Raw genomic sequence first — 19,341 nt, 5'->3', positions numbered from 1 at the left:
TTCAGTCAAAGAGAATCTTTACACTGTGAGTTGCATTTGTAGCCACATATGTATGCTTCTTCATGAAGCAGATAAAAATGTGTCTAGATTTTCCTATGGTAAATGCAAATGGGTGTCCTAAAAGCTGTTTCAAATCCCCTAGAAGTACTACAAGAAGACACGGCACTGTATTAGTTGCAGTAACCAGCATGAATTACTTGCATGAACAAGTAAGATGGATGCCTTTATACCTTTTCAACATCAGGCCAGAATGTGTCCTATGTTGATAGCCACCTCCAAAAGTGGTTTGAGCAGTGACATTGCAATGTATCGCTAATCTTTCTTGGCAACATTTTGCATTGCTTTGACTTGGTTTTTATGATTATCCAGCCCGCTCTCACTCCCAACTTGTCAAATACAGCCTTTTGACCAGGGGCCCTACGCTTCCAACACAGGACTTTCATCCAGAAGACTGCCGTTGGTTTGCAGTGTGAAATCAAAATACAACATTGACTTGTTTTAAGTTACTTACCTAAGTTAACTTATGTAACATACTCAAGTTACGTCAGGTACATAGCATAACTTCTGATCTTTTCCTAAACCTAACCAAGTAGTTTTTGTACATAAACTAAAGTGTGACCGTTTTCACAACAAGCTTTATTTTGAAAGTAACTGGATGTTGCATATTTATTATTTCGCACTTGACTGCAGAGCCCTTCGTGTCCAGAAATGACGAGGGGTTTCTACAGTGTCACTGACCAAGAGTCCATATTTGACCAGCTGTGAGTGAGAATGTGTCAGATTAGCATATAACTATCATATCTGCCCAGGTTTATTAGGTGTAAATAGATAACTGGTTGGGTGTCCTACAGGTGTTAGAACCTCTTAATATTTACTTTAAATTATTGCATAACAACTAAATATCTGATACAATATGCATGTAGATGAAAAATTTAAACCTGGTTATCTTCCTGGTCATGCTTTGTGAACTATCATCCAAATTAGGTCATGAGAGTGGCTGCTAAGATGGGAAAATTGGAAAATGAAGGTATGGACTGTAACTGGAAAATTTCTGCATGAGCTAACATTCCCTGAGAGTCCAGGTATAAGAAGATGGTGCTTACCAGAAACTAGGGCAATACATGCTGACAGGGAAGTGAGGAATGTTGCAACAAAGCAAAATTTCAATATGCAGGCTTGTGGACACCAGGAGAAGAGTAGATGAACAGCTGGGGGGTTTAGCTGAGCAGACACAAGTTCTACTGTATAGTTTTCCAGCTCAGTAGATACCCAGGTGTGTTTTACCATTAATGTATATGTGAATCAAGGCACTTTGGTATATAAACTATAGGCAGTTATACATGACAACCAGGCACTAGTGTGTTGCGTTTCTATCCTGCTCCTTTATTTGCTCTTTTTCCCACTTCTACGCAGATTTGGTTAAAATCTCCAGTCGAGACAGCCCTCAGGCTCACAGATTGGCCATTAGTGGTATGCTTTTCCCCCCATCACTCAGGCTTCAAGAAAAGAAATGTGAATTTTCTGAAAATGATTGTGTGTGCTGCTGGATGTTGACCCCCCACACATCATATCCTTACTGCACCTACTGTTAGCGCTCCCAGTCAGACGTCTTGGAAAATAACTTTTCTCTTATAAAGACCAGCCCGCTGTCCTCCTTGTCCCTTGTGTCACACATCAACAACATGTTATGAGGAACTGATCACAGTATGATTGTACCTGGACTAGTTTGTGAGATGTAACTGTGAGCTTCCCTTTTGTTAAGTTTCTAGGACACATGTCCTCTTCTTTGATATGGGGCCCAGGTTCCATTTTCCAAAGGTATCTTAAATATATAATGATTCTAAACAACAGATTTAAAATAGGACTAAAATCGTCTCTGCCTTAAGATGCTTTTAGGGACTACACTGAGTCTTACTGTTTTCTTATAAGAATCATTATGGTACTAAATCCGCTTCAAGCAGCGAAGACAAGAAGATTATTTTAAGTTGCTCATTTCTTTACAATGTAATTTAAAAGACATTTATGTCAGGGTAAGGAAAAATTTCATTTTACATAAGTGATATTAGTCACTTAGCTCTTCTCGCTTCTCGTAAACTACACAGTCTTCCAATCCACCTGTCTGTGTCACTTGGTTAGAGCTGCATGGGATAAATCCCTGTCATATCAAGTATAAGTGGGCCATATTGTCTATATTATGCACCATTGCACTATTGTATTATTATATATATATATATATATATATATATAATATATGTATAACTGTACATAATAGTTTATGTCTATTTTGTTATGTTTGTTATTCTGATTCTGATATTAACACCCTCAGCTCATTAAGCCAAAGTTCTGTATTATTGACACTGCCAAAGCAATTTCTTTAGTGGAGAACAATTGAGTGAAGTGAACAATTTGTGTGTGTAATGGAACTTTTCAGCTACCATAGACAAAGGAACTAAGATAAAAATGGTAGACAAACATAGCTATTGCACAGCATAAAAAGGTATACCAAGTTGAACAACATGTAAAAGAAAACAAGCTGCCGAAACCACAATCCACTTTCCTCTTGGCCTCTGACTGGTGCACTTCTCAAGGAATTTGGCAATGCATTTATTTCATTTATGCAGCACTAACCTTCTGGGTCTAACCAATTAACTTTCCCCTTTAACTTCACTCCAACTAAACAGAGTTTCCTCCTCAATTTAAGTGTTTGTCCCATTATCATGTTTGTAGTATTGGCCTGCACTTTTGCACTGAGAACACATTTTCACCCTTAATTATGGGTCTGCAAAGGAAACTCTTTTACCACTGACCTCAGAGAGGACACCTCTCTGCAGTGTCCTTGACAGAGCTTTAAGAAGCTTGACCTGCATGAATTTAATTTTAGAGGCATCATTTGCCCAGAAGGTTGACATAAGATATGTTTTAATATTACAGAGTTAAATCCTCAACAGCAAATAAGACAAGCATGAGCCAAGCTGAAGTGTTAGACTCTCTCAACTACTGGTTATGTGACTGGAATGATTAATAATGTCCACATAAGTAAGTATGCATGATGTGAAAAAATGCTCAGAGCTGTATTTTGCATCTACTGTAGATGACAGTGATCAAGAGGACAGTAAGTTATTCTGTCAAGGGTAGGTGAACTCATCATAGTTAATGTCTCATTTTCAATGTTAATGACGCACTAGTCACAACAGTATGACCAATGACACAGACCGCATTTTTTTACAACATCTCTGATTAAAATTATTGGGAATGTTCCTGTTAATGAGCTGAATTTATTACTCTGGCAGAGGCTGGTGTCACAGTGTGTCCCATCTCAAAATTGCAGCTAGCATATTTTTCACAAATGTAAAACTGTGCTGCCATTTGAACTTAATGAAACAAAAAGCCAAAAAGTAAGCTGACAGCAATTATAACACAACATATAAACACTAATGTGCAAATGCTAGAATTGCATTGAGAGGCTCCTTTTTAATTGCACTCTGAAAAAGAGTAATCTTTCTGTTGAATGAATCCAGTGATTCTCTTTAAGATATTTTTGAATTTAAGTGACACTTATTTATGCACTCAACCGAGTCCTGATTTCCAGGAAATATTTATCAACTTTACTGTGCAGTAGCACCTTTAGGGGTGATTCAGACTAGAGAATAAAATAGGGTTAGGGTTACCGAGACGAGAGAGAGAGAGAGAGAGAGAGAGAGAGAGAGAGAGAGAGAGAGCGAGCATGGTGGTGAAGCAACAGAGAGTGAGTGAGAAGAAAGTAGTTGAATCAGAGAAATAAAACATTATTTTTAATTGTTTTACAGGGTTTATATTCCAAAGCGCACATAACCATGCCCACACACCACCGAACAACCTTGCTGACAATCACCGCAATGCCTGATTTGGTCTGAATACAGCCTTGTTGTTCATCACCGACAACTGTAGTTACTGGTGGTGATGGTTTAATTCCACAGCTCACAGAATTCTAAGGGCAGCAAAACAAACTATTGTCATTTTAATAAATAAGTCGGGCAGTAATTTTCCTTTTTCCATCCTTCTAGAAGCAACCGTGATCTTATTTTATGCTGCACTTGGCAGGATTCTGAGAACAGTGAAAGTGAAAGTAGTTGTCTCCTCTCTAAGAAATTAAGGTGTGCAGCTTATTGCTTGCAACTCTTCATCTAAAATTACTCGCTGTGGCTGCACCTTATTATTTAATTACTCCCTGCAAATATTTAAATTGATCCGCTGTCAAAAAATGCTGAAAATTACAATTTTGTTTTGTAGACGGATTTTTGATGATATTGATGTATTTCTTGCGAATACTTCGTCATAAAAGTCAACTTGTGTTTTGCCAGTTAAATGCTTTTAACAGCAGTAGGAAATGTTAGGTTTGCATTAGCAGTAACTTAATACAGCATTTTCCTGGAATCTTGCCACAGACACCCAGTTTTTAATACTGCAATTATATAAATATTGCAATAATTTCATTAGTGGCCATTCTGCGGGTCAGATGGGAAGCTTTGGAGGGCTGCATTCTATGGTTTTCCTCATGCGTCATACCCATGCATTGTATCTGGTGTCTACATCAGTTTCATGATGTAAAACGGAGAAAAAGAAAATCTAGTTTCACAGATATTAAATGGGATTTGGAATGTTAAGGCAGAAATACTTGAAGGAAATTATTTGTGAAATGAACTGTGAAACATTGTCTTCAAAGCAGTTTGGCAATGCTCCAGTTATCTAGAAGTCATAGATTCAGATCTTTGTGTGAGTTTTTTTGCTGTGTTTGCATATGTTTCCTCCATCTTTAAAAACATTGTGCAGGTCAAGCGAAATGGAACAATATAAATATGTCCTGAAATGAAGGTATCTAAATAAATTGAAACCAAGTACCACCTGGACAGTTTAATCTACAGCTCTGTTCTTTGGATAATATTTGTAATAATAACATATCATCATACTCATCAGTCATATATTACTACTATATATTATTCAAGTAAAATGTCTTTTCTATTTATTCTGGGGGATCTGACCAATGGTTTCTAACAACTGTCATTACATGGCAGATTTAATATTAATATAAAAAAAGATTTTCAGCATACACACTGTGACATTCTAATAGGCTTCCAAATACACATAATGGTTAATAGCTGGTAGAAGAGTGGGTGGAAAGGAAATGCCCATCTAAATTTAAACATCTCCTAAAGCAAAGTAAAAAAAAACTGATCAAATACGTGACCTTATGCTTATTGTACCCTGCCCCATGAATGTATGCGTCTGTTAAAAGGCACTTGTAAGGGCAAACATCCCTGCCGAGAACCATAAAATTAGTACCAAAAGTCAGCAAACACTGTCCAGTATGCATAGTGAAATTAAAGAGAACATGCAAATATTATAAATCATTTTGTGTGCAAGGTCTTTTGCCAACAAAACTGTAAACTTTTTGAGTTACATTTTGTCCTACCTCTGGTGTGGCTAGGGACCCTCCGGCGGCCTGTCGATGAGCTGTGCATGACATGCTGGTAGTGAGACATGTCTGTCGACGTGTTGGGAACACGGAAACTGTCCTGGAACCTCTGCATCAAATCCTCTACTGACTCCGTGTTTGGGTCAATGGCTATGAAAAAGAGATACAAAGTGAAAATGGCAGGCACGTCAAGAGGCTTTAGGTGAAAATCATTCTGCAAATAGTCACAGACACACAAGATATAGAAAAAAATACACACACAAATGCATGAAGGCAAACACCCAAAAATAGCTTGCTTTATTTTTTGGGAGAGATAAGAGATTAGAGTATGATATGCACCATAAGCCACTAGGCTGTCCCATTTAGACAGTGTAAAAAAGCAGCACAGTGTTATTTCTTCTATTCCATTTTTTCTGACTTTTAAATGATTCCATCAATTCAATATTGCTTCATCTCTACAGGGATCCTGCCAACGCTTCCCCTGATAGCTCAGTCTCACTCTTCCTGATGAATGACTCCAAAACAACTGGCTGTGGGGAAAGAGGGGATAGTAGAGAGAAGAGGTTGCATCCCTTTTCTCATAATAGAAAATTACAAGAGAGGAAAAGAAAATACCTCTTTCTAGATATATCTAGAATTTCTAAGGAGGTGTTTTTTTTGTGTGTTTGTCTGGATTATGGAAATAACTACTGGCCTGATTAACAAGGTGGAAGGGTGTTGCATGGGCCAATGAAGTGGCCATTACATTTTGGAGGGGATCTGAATCATAAGGCACATACACAAGTTATTTCTCACTTTTGTTAAATTGTTAGATAGGTCAATTGTAATACCGACATATATAGTGGTTGCACTTGTAGCTTTGCATATCAGAGAAGGATATTGGCCTTGGTGGAGATCTGCACTCTCCCTTGTGAGTGTCCTAATAGGTAGATAATATTATCCCCCTATTGTGTAACATACACAAAAAAGGTCAAAACATATCTAAAAGAGGTATTCAACTACATGTACAATGTATGTAGCCCTTTATTAATAGACGCCGCCTAATTTTATATGGCTCATGAAGAATTATCTCAGTTTAAGTGAGATAGTATGTATATAGTATATGGTATCAATATATCAGTATAGTATCTCCTTAATCAATCTTTAGGAGTACTGATTTGTGTATACTCTGTACACTGTAGGCTATCATATCCGCAAATAGCCTGTACTGTACGAGTGTGGGTTTGGAGAACTGGGGTCCAAAACAAACAACCGCTTGAAAAACTCTGAAAAAAGCTCTGTCCCCGGACTTATAGCAGTATAGCCATCTCAAAAAGATGGGGCCATTTATCACCCCAACCACCACTACCCCCGCCTATCATCAACATCTTTTGATCTGTCAGTCTGGCTCTGAGGTGTACTCTTTCCATGAATAATGGTGATGTGTTGCTCCCAGTGGATGCTCATCATGCATGCCAATGAGCAAGAGCAGGGGAAGAGGGAGATGAAGAGGACGAGGGCGAAAGTGAAGAGGCAGAAGTATTCAGATTGTTTTTGATATCATAAATGGAAAGCTAACAATAACAGAGGCTTTGCAGCTTCACAACAAATATTATCTTTGTAATGATACACATTTGTTCGGATTCACTTGTGGTTAAACTGAGCTTGTGTTTTGTCAAACAGGGAATTGCTGATGGTAGATCTATAGACACAGGCCCCCGTAACCGTGTGTAAGAGATAATGCAAAGTGACCATGACCTCATTCGGGAGCCAGATGTTGGCTTATGCCCTCCAGTAAAAGACATTTTTTTGCTTTTTAAAATTAGCAAAGTAATTATAACAATTTTCAAGATTAACGAAAGACATTAATGCTATTTGGACCTTGAGTATACCTCCAACATATGCCCAGACAGAGCACCATGGGTCCTGGCATTGAGCCATCAAGCAAGGACTTGCCTTATTTTTGTAGCAGTCATTATAACACTTTGTAAAAGGTAAGAATTATTTTTAGGCATCTGAATTGCTATTTGTTTTAGTGGGCATTAAAAACAAAACCACCTAGCTTCCACCTTGTGCTGTCTAGTAACTTGTCCATGTCTCTTGACACAGTAAGCAGTTAAGCCCTTATATATAACATATATAATATGTTTTAGCTCTTCTGTTTGGCTGTTAATTAAGTTAGTCATCCATTTATCCTCAAACATTAGGAAAACAACTGCAGCATTAGGCAGTACACTCACTGTTTAGCAATAATAAGCAGTGAACAAACCCAAACCATGTGATACATAAGCCTTTTTGTTCATTATATACTGTATGTATTTAGATAGAATAGTGTATCTACATGGATTACTGACTAGGACCCTACCCACTGCCCAGAGGTGTTATTTCAGAACATCTATTCATACATGATTGAAAAGGGAGTCAGAGAGTCCAACAGTGTTTGATTTTTAAGGTAACAAGACTTCTGTACAGCCAGACATCTGGATATCCAATTTCTGAAAGGGAATTTCAGCTATAATAGTGTGTTAAAATTTGGAATTCCTTTGTTATATACTATATAAATTGATCTAAGATACCTAAACGGCAGCCAAACTTCTAAATGGGAGTCAAACACACTCAAGCAAGCATCAACATGGTGAGCAGCTCTATAATTGTATTGTACTGTATGTAGCGTTATTGTACTGTATGTAGTGTAATAAAAAACAGTTTAGGATGATAACTGCTGCAGTCTGTCTGATTAAGTGTTTAGGGCATGATCACACATTTGTTTATAAGAGATGGCAAGATGCAAGTATAGATCATAGGTTTATATTAACCCTATTAAACATCAATTAGTTGCTGACATGCATTCACACATGTCAGATTTACCAGTCTAATTTAAGTATGACCTAATGCAGTGGTTCAACCTGGGGATCAGGACCCCCTCTAGGGGTCGCCAAAGCTTCATGGGGGTTTGTGAGGCCTTCTTGATTTCAAGGGGTGTAAGAAGGGCCTATATCTCAGTATTTGGTTCTGGATTTGTCAAAAAAGAAGCCTAGTAAGTCTGTATGATTGTTAAATTATAAAAACATACATAATACAGACAGAAAATTCTATAAAAAGTAATAATAATAATAATAATAATAATAATAATAATAATAATAATAACAATAATAATACTAATAATGGAATGGAATATCCATAATATATATGTCACTCAGTCAGGGTTTATCAGCTTACTAATGATAGAAAAGAGGTCCCTTAAGGAAAAAAGGTTGTGAACAACTGACCAAATGACCACCATTTTAAATGTTTCCAATTTTATGACTCATAGAAATTGAACTTGGACTTTTCGTACCCCCATTTTTTTGTAAAATGAAGAATTCTAATGAAGAATAAGAACATAAATTATATGATGTTGCTAGGTTAAAATAAGAACATAATTTACTTTGTATTAGTGTGCCATACTCCATACCCAATATCACTCACCACCCCAGCCTTCACTGATACGTTGTTCAATTTAAGATACTGCTGGTCTAAAAAATAAATGAATAAATACACAGATACTACTGCTTGCTGCTTCTATTTTTGTTGACTGATTATTTTACTATCCAGCAGCCTTCAGTGTATTGCCAACTGCACATTTTTTATTTTTTATTTAAGTTAACAGACTCCAGCTAAAGCTGTGGTACACCAACATATAATTTGTTCTTCTACTATATTCTTATTTGTGCAGTTACACTAAGTTACTTCATATTTTCCTTTTATCTTTTGCCCCTCTCAATAATAGGAGAAGGCATTCCTGTTGGGCAGGAACAGAGCCATCATGCTGAAATAAAGTATTACCCATTAATAATACAATAAAGGACAATAAAACAGTTTGACTCTGAGACTTTTTCCAGGTCGCATACTGGCTTTGATGGTGAAGCAGCTACTGTAATGTTTGCTTCTGGCAATATTGTTGTAAACTGAAGTGCATGTACACCCACCCTTGGTTGTGAGTGGGATCTGCCTTGTGCTGAAGCAATGCTTTTGAACACATGACACAGACTAAACTAAAACAGAGTTCCCTACATTGTTTGGCACCAACCTGCAAAGGGTTTCCCATCCATACTTTTTTTTTTCAAACCAACCAAGCCCGAGTTACTTTTTCACACAACTGCAAGTTGCACATGAGTGAGTAGGGGGGTGTGCAGTGATGCAAAAAAAATTGTTTTCCTCTCACAGGTTAATACACACTCGTAAACACAAATCACTCAGCTCTGCTATGGTTAATTGAGAACATTTATATCATTAGATGCACTAAACAGTATAAAAATTAAGACAATGGAAAGGACACATTGTCCTTGTAAAAAAATGTTGAACAATTCTAAGTTCAACATTTATAAAGGACTGGTACACATTACTCCAGGGATGTTAGAGATATTCCCTAAGTAAAGTTCGACAGGAATATTGCATTCAGTTTATGTAACATATACTAGAAGCACATTTGGTAAAATTCAAAGAATATAGTGTTGGATTGTTTATGCCCAAATGCACCAGAAAATAATTCAAAATATTTTGGTCCTGAAAATATCCAGCATATTTTGACAATAATGTTTGTTCCTGTCTGTTAAGTGTGGAGCTATGCATCAGTTATATAGATTGGGACTAGAGTACATTAAGAAGGAGAATCTCTCAATAACTTTTTTCTTGTATTGCACGTGTCGTAATAGACAAGTCTATATGAAATAACTAATTTTGTTAATTTTTAGTTACAATGCTTGTAATCATTCATTTGGTTGAAAGCATTTTATAAAACATTAACACAATTTCATCATATGATACAAATCTATTGTAAGAGATTGTAGCAATACCAACCTAAAGCCAAGAAGAACAACACAGAGTAAACTAAATAAAATGACGAAAGTTTACCCAAAGTTTACCCAACAACACATTTGTGTGTGTGTGTGTGTGTGTGTGTGTGTGTGTGTGTGTGTGTGTGTGTGTGTGTGTGTGTGTGTGGTAACCTGGGGGGCCTTCACTTCACCTGTAGTGTCAGGCAGGCTAAAATGGTAACCTTGAAACGAAAGTGTGTAGTTAACTCAGGCACTTGAAAATGGTTACGTGAGCTCCATTCCCTGAGGACATTTATGGTAGTGCTAGGCTAATTCCAGTACTTGGGGTTAGCAAACAAACAAGTAGGGCTGGAGCGGGTGGCACTTAACCTTTGACCTGCCATAACTGAGGAGAGTGTGTGACAGCATGTTTGAGGTTAACTGTTTGCATACATATTTCATGTACTCCAGGAACTCTCTTTATCTCTCTTTGTTCCATTTGGAGGAGAGAAGAGATGCTAGGCAAAACAGTAGAGTGCCTTGAGCCACAGTCTCCTTGAAACAAATGTGATTTGTCTCTAAAGGTTGTCAATACCCTTTAGCTGATATTTGTTTTTATTCTTTGTCTTCCCCACGAACACACATATCTTAAAACTCAACCATCTTAAAATACTAAAATATCATGATGGAAATATGTTTGCACTTAATCCTGTGAAAACGACACATGTGCTTTGGCCAGCATTCGAATATGCAGAGCAATCCTTTGACTTCATTACCAGCAAGATGGTCCTCCATGTTATCACTGATCCACCGCAAGACATAGTTACTACAAGATCTTGTAAGACATGCAATGTCCCGAATACAAGACACAAATACAGTATGTATCCTTTTTTTGCTGTTTTCTTCCTCCTGTAGATATCTCACTGTGCTGCTGCTATTCCCCATTTCTCACTTCTGTCAGAAGCAATACCAATATATTTTATTCTGACATTTGTTTTTCCCTAGACCCCAAGTCCACACTGGCTTCTCATTTTGAGTTCAATGTCAGCTAAAGCTCTGGTGCCTTTATTTTCTCCTTTTCATCTCCCTTATCTGCAGTTAGTCCCTTATCAGTGCTGAGTGTGTGCTAACAGTGTCTCATAAGCAGTGGATGTCAACAGCATGCTGCCTCAGTCAACTTATTCCTGGTGGTCTCACAGTGCCCAGTAAGAGAAGATAACCCTTCTCAATTTTCTTTTTTGTTCAGTGGCTCACTTGTGCTTTTTGTCAAACTGTGTATGTATATGCATGTCTGTGTTTTTGTGAAAGTAAATGTTTACATGTGTCTTAACTCCCGTCCTGCTTGTATTTGTATTTTATGTGTCCATGGGGTATATTGCTTTCACAGCTGTGTAGACTCCAGACCTCATTTTCATGTTTTTGTGGACTTTATAGGAGTATGAAAGTGGACATCAAATCAAGTGAGTTTCAGTGTAAACAGTATGAAAAAAATAATAGTGATAATAATAATAATAATAATTTGAAGCTTCATAACATCCTCAAAGAAGATTGACAATTGTATACATTGTTATATATACATATACATACAATGGTAAGACCATGAAACGATGAACACGATTTTGCTGAAGTGTCCACTCCAAACACAATATCTGCTTTTACCTCCTCCTCCATTTTCTAAAGTCTCTCATACCCTAGCCTCCCCTGGGGCCTCATTGGTGAGCAATGCACTCATACAGAGCAAGAGAGGTAAAATGTGCTGCCATTTGCTATCTGATGGACATGTACTCAGCGTTCCTATTAGGGGCCACTAAGGTGACAGGAAAGCCTCAGTCAGGCAAAACACAAAAAGGGTCAGGGTTAACAAGCTACTCGCTGTCAGACTAGTTAACTGCTGTGTAATGGTTTTTACATAGGTAATAGGTTATTATAGATGTGCACATGCATCAACAAAAAAGTCAAGAAAATCTGCTATTTGTGTTTGTATGTTGAAACTCTAAATAAAGCTTGCCAATACACAGAGAAAATTTAAATACACAAAACACAAATCATTTCATTTTTAATGGCTACGACCAGTTTCAATTTCAATACAGCTATTTACATGTGAGTGCCAAAGCAATAATTTCATCTTTAGGGAAAATAACAGAAGCACTGCTTTCAAAATGACTTCACATATCATCATTACTGAGTTCATAACTGTAATATATATATATACATGAATATAACTGTATTGGGTGAACTGAACTATATCTGTTTAATTATTTGTGCATTGTAAAATGCTGACACTAATTTCTCACAAACAATAATGAATGTGGGGGGCATAATATGGATCTATATATTGTATGTATATATATATACAATATAAAGTGTTATAGTAAACATAGGAGATGACAATCAATTGATCAAATTGGTTTGATTAGTTAGTAATACTGACAGTACTTCTGCTACTACAAAAGCATCATAATCAACAGAAGATGTAGAAATAGATTGATAAACAAACACAGGCTTTCCATAGGAAAAAATGACATCACTGGTAAAGCACTAATTTTTGCAGAAACGGAGGTTTCTAAAAATATACTGCTGGGTATCACGACAAAGTCTGGTTCAATGATGCCTGCATCTGATGCCTGTACCTTTACAGAAAATGACACCCAGCACCAGGAAGGGAAACAATTGTACTGTCAGCAAAAAAAAAAAAAAAAACACACACACAAAAAAAAAAACACAGGACTAGCTACTCCAAAAAGCCAAATGAACAAGACTAGGCCGGCTTCCACCAAATCGCTGAGACAGCCTATGGGAATTACTGTCTGTCAGAAACTGAAACCTTTGACCATGACTCTCTGTCCATAAATAGTGCTTGACCCTTATTTCTCTTAGGCTCAAGAAGATATTTCCTCTGTACTGAAAGTCAGTGAGACACAAGGCAACATTTTCAGGCACTCCAACAATGCCCTGTGCCCTGAGGCAGATGGTGATACAGCTTGCAATGCATCTTGGAAGATTGATTAGAATGCTCTAAATCCACACTTAAATGGTAGTAGTAGGAGACTCCAATTCCATATCATGCCATATTTTACACTAAACAATACCTTAAAACAGGGCATGGGGTTACAATGCTTATGTATCATTCATTTGGGGAAAAGATTTATGTAAAACAATAACAGAAATCAATTATATCATACAATTCTAATATAAAAAAAATTGTATTATTACCCAACCCTAGCTGGTGCCAATTTAAAATTTGCAGTTTAGTATCATCCACACAGTATAGCAATATAAACTTAAAGCCAATAAGAACATTAAAAAGTAAACTAAATGCAATGACAAAAATTAACCCAAAGGCAAACCAATGCTGTGATATTACTTATGCACATATTGCCAATTCAGTGCCACTTCTTCCATGTGCATGTTTTAATAACCGGGAGTCAGTCAGGGAGTCATATTCTAAGCCATCCCGCCTGGCAGCCCAACAGCATTGATATTCACGGAAGCAGATGTGGCCACAGGGGAAATGATGGGAACATTTCTGTAGATCTTTGGACCCTACAAACCCCTGCTGTTTTAATTTGGAGCAAATCTGCGGGACCAAAAGAAAAAGAGAGCCCAAGAAATTAAATTCCTGCTGATTTCTATTGTTTATTACGTTTCCTTTTATTACCCTCATTCTCACGTTTTCGCTTTGCCTCGATCTCCAACACATAGACACACATACTCTCTCTCCTCTCTTTCTCTCTCCCTCTCCATAGTCCTATCTTTATTCCCTTGTTTTTACTCCTCCCCTTCATGGCTTGGGGAGCAAATGAGTGCAGAGGAGATCAATGGAGAGGAAATGGGGGTTCACCCCAGCTCTGATTCCCTCTGTGATTTATTAAATTTGCCATTGTTTCAATAGGAGCAGTCCAGTGCAGCGCTCTGGGAAAGCTTTGACAGCACTGCTTCTGGAAGTGTGACAGGTACATGAGAAGAGAGTAAGAGGTTAGACAGATACAAAAAAAAAGACAAAAGTGTCAGAGAAGACAAGGGATCCAGTGTCGGAGAAGACAAGGCATCCAGATATGAATGGAGAAAGAGATAAACAGGGAAACGGGCGATAGAACCAAAGTGTGAGGATGAGATGGGTAAACAATAGATGCCAAAGGGATGTTGGGAAGGAGATGCAGATAAGAGAGTCATGAGGGATAAAGAGCAGAGGGTAAAGCAGCAAAAGCATAAGCATGAGAAGAAGATGGACAGGGAAAAAAGAGAAAAAAGTGATCACAGAAGAAAAAGAGCACAAATGGGTAAAAATATGAGAGTCAATACACAGTAAGAGGAAAAGACAATAAAACACAGAGAAATCAATAGGAACAAAGAAAATAATAACTTAATCATTAAAAGGCAAAGCATGTATAATGATACTGGAGAAAATACACAAATCAGAGGGTAAAAAGTGTTGTCATTTACTGGTGGGTGACTGTATGTATTGTCACATTGTGACAGAGCTGGGCAAGAGTTCAATAGTAAGGATTCTTTCAATATAATCATATTTCATATTAAGATATCTCAGCTGCCATGTCTACATTAATGGTGTGTTAAATTCCAGAAAATCTTTCACAGTGGAACTTGTATAGTTGCCTTTTTTTATAAAACAATTATAGGAGTATATATATATATATATATATATATATATATATATATGACTATATTCTAGTAAAACACAAAACAGTTTAATGAGTTTAATTTGGAAATGTACCTTTTATCATGTAATGTTGAAGAGTTTTAGAAAATATCTTAATGTATGAGACAACGCTGAAGGCATTGCCACAGTTATAGCACATAATCCATGCCATCGTAAGAGAAATCACCTAACAGTAACTGAGTTGGCAGCAACTGTAAAAGGAAACCCTAAATGTGAGAAATTGTAAGTTTGACAATTTCTCTCTCTTCACATCATAGGAAGGAATGGGTGGCACTGCATTTTCCTGATATTGCAATTGCCAGTACAAAATGAAAATATAGTGACATCTGAGAACATTTTAAGTCATCTGGAGGACTTAAAAAAAACACTAAGATCAGACAGAACCCCCCCCCCCCCTAGGCTTTCTTGTCTCTGCAGGATTTAAACATCTACTGTCTCATGCCTTGTCATTCCCAGCCACTGGGAAGCATGTAATGTCCCATCTTTTGTCAAACACTTTTCTTTGCCTTCACTTGTATATTTTAAGGCATCTGCTGTTTGTAGAGGAGCAAGAATAAAGTGCTATCTATAGCTCGGCTCTTGCCATGGGCCAGAATAAAATATGGATGTGTCTTCCCATGCTGTGCCAGCTGAACATTGCAGGCCAAGCTCTGACCTCCTGAAGCTCCTGACTGACAATCACAAATGAGGCCAGGTTATGAGATTTAAAATCCATATTATAGCAATATTTTAAATAAATGTATTTGTTGTGACAGCGTAGAAGACAGTGACTCAAAAATTTATGGATGAATTATTCTGTGTTTACATTTTTAATAAGTAACAAGGCCACAGTGACGTGCAGCCTATTCCTGGCAGGAAACACCTACTGTAAAGCATGTAAGCAGAAATCTGCTCAAGAGGAACATGACAGCAGATGAGTACCATGAGGTGGTAAGTAAATAGTGAAAGCAACTTTGAAAAAATGAATAGACTTTTCCACAAAAGGAAAAGGAAATAGACCCAAGGTGTCTGTAGCAATAAAAGGCTAAAAAAAAAAAAGGCAATTGCTATATTCAGGTGTTATACATGAATGAAAACATTCCTGGGAATATTATATTCCATTTCTGCCAATACACCTCCTAAATGTTACTATCTGGACATTTAAATATATGTGTGAGTCATGTGGCTTTGTACATTTACATGCAAAGTTAAATGCATGCAAAGACAATCTCCCTACACACGTGCATACCTTTGAAGTATGCTGAACAACAGGAAGAAAGGCAGCAACATTCTTTGATTATCAATCGACCCCTCCCAGGATACACTGTTGACCATGTTTCTGGTCCTAGAAACATGCATCCTGTGGAGCAGTGATGGTTGAACATGTTTCATCTCTCACTGACCTGAACCTGGGTGCCATTTCTAAGATCAAGACGGACCGTTCAAGTGATTTTTGAATGGTCCGCTTGACCTGGTCATCCCAGCCATTTTGACAGCCTTTTTTTGTTCTACCAGACACAGCCAAAAGTATCCAGACTTACTCACAAAGCTCCCAGCTATGCCTCCTAGTTCCAGATTCACACAACTTGGGCTGAGACCTTAGCAGATGTTCTTTAGCCATGGTGGTAGCTTTCATGAGCTTCTTACCCACAGTCAGCACCAAAATTGTTGTCCTATTCTTCAGTGAGTCAAGACAGCGTATGAAATTCATTATAATCACAGGTGATTCACCCTCACACACAGAAGTGGGGGCCTCTGACCTAATGGGTTCAGCGCAAATGAGACAAATCGAGCTGAGCTCTGGGAAACCTCTGCGTATGCAACTATAAAGAATGGCAGGGATTTGTCCCATTTCTTTCACATTTACGAAGCAAAATTGTTCAGTGTTTTATTGGAATGCTCTACTAGTCTATTAATCATGTGTGAGTGGTAAGAGGTGGTTCCCTGTATTGATCCCTCATCAGAGTTTTTAACTCGCACCCTTTTGAAGGGCAGGCCTTTACGTGATTTGTAGCATAGCAGTTTGGGTCAAAACACAGTAAAGGTGATCTATCCTCTACAGCATACTTCAATGGCACCCATCTCCATTCTGTCTGCTGGGCCTTTTTGGGAGGGATCCTTTGATTTCTCTTGACTTCTGACATCAACTGTAAAGACTGGAGAAGTGGTGAGGCATTTTTCATCACTTAATATATAATGTTAGGCTTTTTTAAAATCTACATATGCTTTGTTTTCAGCTAATGCTTGAAAACTTAGGGAAATGTACAGCTAAAGATATAAAGTAAAAATCATATTCTATGCAATTTCTTGAATAAAACAGATTCAAAAGATTGCAAGTACTAATGTGTGCATATGGCCAGAATTCAACCTACTGTTAAAAAGCACAGGGTACACCAAAACTGACCTAGGATGGCTTATGATAAAATATCTGACTTATTTTATTAATTGCTGTCAGATTGTGGTTTTCTTTTTATGATTATTAATGACACTTCCAAGTTTTATACAGTAATTGTGCAATGAGACAGTGATGAATGTCTTCATGGTAAAACTATGTTTAACGTTTGACAGATCCCAAAGACAACAAAAAATATTAATTATTTCCAGATCTTGGCTACAGTGTTACTTGGAAATTTCCGGTACATGTAGAAGTGGAAATGAAGCAGAAAAGACATTATGCAAATATAATTATGATAGGGTGCCAATTTATCACACACCGAGATAATTCATCACACCCAGAAACAATCCAGTTAATTTAATATGCTGCAAGCAACAGGATTTTTTCCTACAATTGCATATTGACCAAAGGCAGGCTGATATGAACAGCTGCAGTTATTCATTCTCCTCTGAACAACCTAAAAAATGATGGCATGGCTTGGACAGAGGCTGTGTTTTACACTTAATTTAAGGTGTGCATATATTCAGATATGTACATTGTATTATATTTATCATAGCTTAACTGTTGTAATCAATTAATATCACCTGTAAATACAAAGATCTTTGTTCGCTTTTCATTCCTTTGTTTTAGTTATAATTACATAGAGACACAACGGACTATTTATGGGTCCAATCATGAAGTTGTGATGCCTATTAGTCTATTTTTATTAAATGTTCTACTTTTCTCCTTTAGTTTTTTTCTGTTTTCTTCCCTCAATTAACTGCATTCAAGCCTTCAAAGACACTGTCTATGTGAACTGTTTGAATAAGTAGCATAATAACTTTAATGAGCCAGAGGCTTTGAAATACTGGGAGCACAGAAACATTGATATTGACCAATACATGTGGGTGAGCAGCCCAAACCACATTTCAAAACAGCCTCATAAAGATGGCTCATGAGTTGGCATGCAATCGACCCACATATATTGATCTGGTGTGGCCATGGTGCTTACAAACCCATTTCAACCTGCATGTCTTGTTTTTTATGCCTGTGTGTCTTTGACAAAGGCCTGCTTTTGGATCATTGTTAAGGCTTTGTTTCTAAGCAAGTTTTGAACGATACCTGGAGTAGTTATTTTTTCTCCCTTATTTTATTCTCATATTTTCTGTTGTAAATAATATTATTTTGTGCTCCTATGAAACTTTCTGACAAACACAATGCACTTGAGATTGCAGAAGCTATATGATTGATGAAACTGACACTGGCTGTTTTCACACTGGAGTGGGCAAAAAAGACTAGAATTTTATGATGCACTGCTTAATAAATGCCAAATCAGTCCACATGTATTGGATTTATTGCCTCACATTATCTTAGAAAATCTTTCTAACATACAGCCTACATGCTTTATCTTTATCATGCAGTGATGGCTGTGCACACTCGCACATGTGTTTTCCATGTGTATCTTTAAATCATCTTAATCATCTAACTAAATTGCCCTCATTGACAACACACAACCTCAATACTCTGTAGATAGGGAAAAGGGAAAAATGGGAGGTCTTTGTAATTAACTCCCATCTATTTATCATGGTGGAGGATGACAAGCCTGATTCAGTATTAATCAAAACATTACCCTGAGCTAGCTTGAGTGTGCCAAGCTGGCAGCCATTTCTCATCAATGATGTCACATTAGCGATCTGAAGCTTGACACTGGATTATTACTCTCCGGTCTTGAGTTCAATTAGAGCTCAGTAAACACTTGATAAGCTTGGTAATGACAGTGGTCTTGTGGGTGATAAAACAATCCCTTTTTTTTCCTTGACTGCTACTTAATTTCTCTTGTGAGTAAACCTCCAGTAACAAAATATTTTAGGCAGTAACACAGTAGAGATGATTACCATTCTAAAGAAGTCTAACATTTTTGGCCAGGTTTCCCCCCATGCAAAACCACATAGAGCTACTTGAGTGGAAGATCCATCCCTGCCATGACCTTGTTCTTAATAATACATCATGGCATAATAAATCAGGGTTAACGATCGCTGGCTAAATATTTGCTCTGGTTACGTTTTTTTATATACTGATTGTG

At 37.3% G+C, this 19,341-nt stretch overlaps 1 protein-coding gene across 2 annotated transcripts in view; it reads right to left on the bottom strand.

Annotated features, from left to right (window-relative positions):
• The window catches only part of LOC127370511 (astrotactin-2-like), a 249,299-nt gene that overhangs the window by 151,743 nt on the left and 78,215 nt on the right, over nt 1–19,341 (bottom strand). For both annotated transcript variants that reach the window (XM_051412637.1, XM_051412638.1), the window contains exon 4: nt 5,450–5,602. In XM_051412637.1, the coding sequence (XP_051268597.1) occupies nt 5,450–5,602 (153 nt within the window). The remainder of the gene's footprint in view (nt 1–5,449; nt 5,603–19,341) is intronic.

This window comes from Dicentrarchus labrax, unplaced genomic scaffold (assembly GCF_905237075.1).
Source record: "Dicentrarchus labrax unplaced genomic scaffold, dlabrax2021, whole genome shotgun sequence".
NCBI lineage: Eukaryota > Metazoa > Chordata > Actinopteri > Moronidae > Dicentrarchus > Dicentrarchus labrax.
This window is presented reverse-complemented; position numbering and strand designations above follow the sequence as displayed.